The 3,007-nt window shown below is 44.2% G+C and overlaps 1 protein-coding gene across 1 annotated transcript; it reads right to left on the bottom strand.

Annotated features, from left to right (window-relative positions):
* Window positions 1-1,082: 1,082 nt before the first annotated feature.
* CRP (C-reactive protein, pentraxin-related) lies at window positions 1,083-2,002 on the bottom strand. Its single transcript, XM_008569535.1, has 2 exons — window positions 1,939-2,002; window positions 1,083-1,714 (listed from the first exon to the last, which is right to left on the bottom strand). Exons 1-2 carry the CDS (start codon window positions 2,000-2,002, stop codon window positions 1,101-1,103), a joined length of 678 nt encoding a protein of 225 aa, XP_008567757.1. The 3' UTR covers window positions 1,083-1,100.
* Window positions 2,003-3,007: the final 1,005 nt, after the last annotated feature.

The raw sequence follows: 3,007 nt of genomic DNA, 5'->3' as shown, positions 1-3,007 counted from the left end.
TCACTCTGTCAATCTCTCAGCTCTCCCAGTTTCAGCTTGGCTTCTTTCTTCACAGTCTCTTTCCATGTAGTAAACAAGATGGCTGCTGGTGGTGCCAGGCTCACATCCTCTCAGCTTGGACTTCAAGCAGAAAGGAGAGGTCTTGCTCCCAAAGTCTATACCTCAATCATTGGGAAGATGATAATTGGTCCTGCTAGGAACATGTAACCAATCCAAAAACACCCTCCAGATAGGGAGATGGGCTAACCTGATAGGTCATACAAGTCACACACCCACTCCTGGGAACACAAGGGTGAACTAGGAATTCACAGCCCCACAAGGTTTACATGAAGTGGGGGAAGAGTTTCCCAGAAAACCATAAAATTAAGAAAGCACTACGAGCAAACAAAAATCATTGTTATGTGTGTTCTTGGCAGCAACAATTAAAGTAGCTCTATTTAGATGCCTCATTTTCCCAGTAAAAAAAGACAGGTCTTCTCTGCTAGGTCAATTCTGATTTCCTTTCCAGGGTACTTTGAGAAAGTGGAGAAACTGCACAGTATGGCTGGGCTTCCCATTTTAGAAGGTCTGGGCTTAGCAGTTCCATGGTATGACAGTGAGCACTCTGGACTCTGAGTCCAGAAGACCTGAGTCATTGTCTTAATTCTGAGACTGAAGAACCCTGTAACGTGAGCAAGTCCCTTCTACTTTTTTCTTTGGGGGGAGATGGGAGTCCTAAATAGGTAATTAAATATAAAACCAGCACTTTTTTCTCAGCTCAGAGATGTACTTGCCTTGTGACTTTTTAAAAAATTACTTCTTTCTTGGTGTCAGTTTTCTCATCTAAGTGAAGGTAAGGAATTATCTCTAAAATCCGTTTAACTTAAAAAAATAAAATAAAAACGCCTGCAATTCTGATTCTTCTGGACAAAGCTTCCCGAGGTAGTTCACAAGCTCCTCAGCCAGACCCTTAAATTCTATTCTCTGGTGCTGAAGAAGGCAGTGCAGGAAAGCAAATGGCTATGTTCACAGAGCAGGCCTGCCGTGCGTACAGGGGGAAAAAAGGTCCAGAGCCAGAAGGTGAAATCCTCAGGAGCACCTTCAGGACCTACCGTGGGGCCTCAGGACCACAGCTGGGGTTTGGTGAACACTTCACCCTGTGCTTCATATGTCAGCGCCCGCCAGTTCAGGACATTAGGACTGAGAGTCCCACCAACATAGACTATGTTAATCTCATCTGGTGACAGCACAAAGTCCCACATGTTCACATCTCCAATGTCTCCCACCAAAGACTGGTTTTCCTCAAAACTCCCAGCAAATGAATCCTGCTCCTGTCCCAGGATGATGCTCGCCTCTGTCCCCACAGAGTACCCCTTCTTTAGACTCTTCCTCACCATGGGCTTCCCGTCCACCCAGAGCTCTGCAATTCCTGAGGTGGACTCCCAGCTTGTACAAATGTGTACTGGAGCTAACGTGATTTCAGGAGCCTTGAATAATACTTCAGTGCCACCCACTGAAAAACTATATCCTTTGTCCTTAGACCAAAATATGAGGATCTCGTTAGCTTGTTTCTTGGTGGCATAAGAGAAAATACTGTACCCACGGGTGCTGGCCAGTTCGGTGTAGACATGAAGGCATATGGTGAAGGCTTTGAGTGGCTTCATCAGCTGTGCTTCCAGGGATACGTAGGACTTATCTGACTCTATGGGAAACACGAAGGCCTTCTTACGCATGTCTGTGAGAGACAAAACCAAGTAGAGATGAGAAGTTTCTCAGATCACAAAGCTTTATTCCTCACTTACATATAGAGTTTGGGATTGAGAAGTAGATTGGCCCCTTCCCCAGTCACCCACATACACACATTCATACTGGATGTTCCGCTGACTTCAGTTTATGATCCTAGGCCCCACCCGCTATCCCCCAGATCAAATCTCTGACATAGCACAGGGTAGCCCCTACCTGTCTGGCCAAAAGCATTAGAGAAGCTAATCAAGACCAGGAACCACCACCACATCTTCTGCATAGTCACTCCTGCTGCCAGTGCTACTAGGACCTGGATTCACCTCCTGAAAGCACGGGGGCTAGAAGTCCTAGATCCCTTGCCTCATACCTACCCCATCTTGCCTGGATTTATATCAAAGCAGTAGAAGAGTCTGTAAATGATTTTCCAACACTTTCTCTTGAGGGCAAGTGTCAGGGATGAGAGGAAGGGAAGCAAAATCATTCCGGAACAGAAAAATCAATGTGGGTTAATTTATTACCAACTCCTGTGACTACTGAATCACCACTTCTTTGTCACGGGAAAAGTGAAGAAGCTTCCTAAGGTTCTACTTTGGCTATTTATACTGAAAAAATGATGGAAAATCTTACCTTCATAGACAAGTGGCCATCTGTGTACACATAATAGCTGTATCTTCAGCACCTACTTCAGCCCAAGTCATGGAGCTGGACGGAGGAAAGCTGGTGGGTTCCAGAGACAGACGTTATCACTAACCCTTTCAGAAGCTGCTCATTTACAGATTGGGAAATGAGGAAAATAAACACACCCATTCCCTGAGCCAAGGACAAATTTTTCTTAACCAATTGAGTATTCTTATCAAGAGATCTTTCGTCCAGTGAAACGTGTGCCTGATCAGAAACACCGTTATGTCAGAATTTCTTTTAACAGATTATTTTCCAAATATGTTAAGCTTCAGGGAAGAGTCAGGACGATCTGATTCTACTATTTCCTATGTTCACAAAATTCAAGTAGTCCATCCACACAGCTTGGCAATCTTACTAGTTTCCTATCTAACTCACTCTTCAAGATGAATATTTTGCTCCTTCTCCTTGCTCCTCAAATCCCCAAAATTTCATCTGTTCTTTTTCCCCTAGCTGATTAACTCAATTATTCATTGAGAAATTAGAAACCAACAGAAAAGAATCATATCTCTTGTAGCAGAAGCTTCTGGCCATTCCCCAACATCCATTTTCCACTTCTCCTGCAGTAAGAAAAGCATTTTTAGTTAGGCACATGTTCGCCCAGCCA

The sequence above is a fragment of the Galeopterus variegatus genome, unplaced genomic scaffold, assembly GCF_000696425.1.
Source record: "Galeopterus variegatus unplaced genomic scaffold, G_variegatus-3.0.2 Scaffold506, whole genome shotgun sequence".
Lineage (NCBI taxonomy): Eukaryota > Metazoa > Chordata > Mammalia > Dermoptera > Cynocephalidae > Galeopterus > Galeopterus variegatus.
The sequence above is the reverse complement of the archived record's forward strand: the minus strand, read 5'-3'. Positions and strand labels throughout refer to the sequence as shown.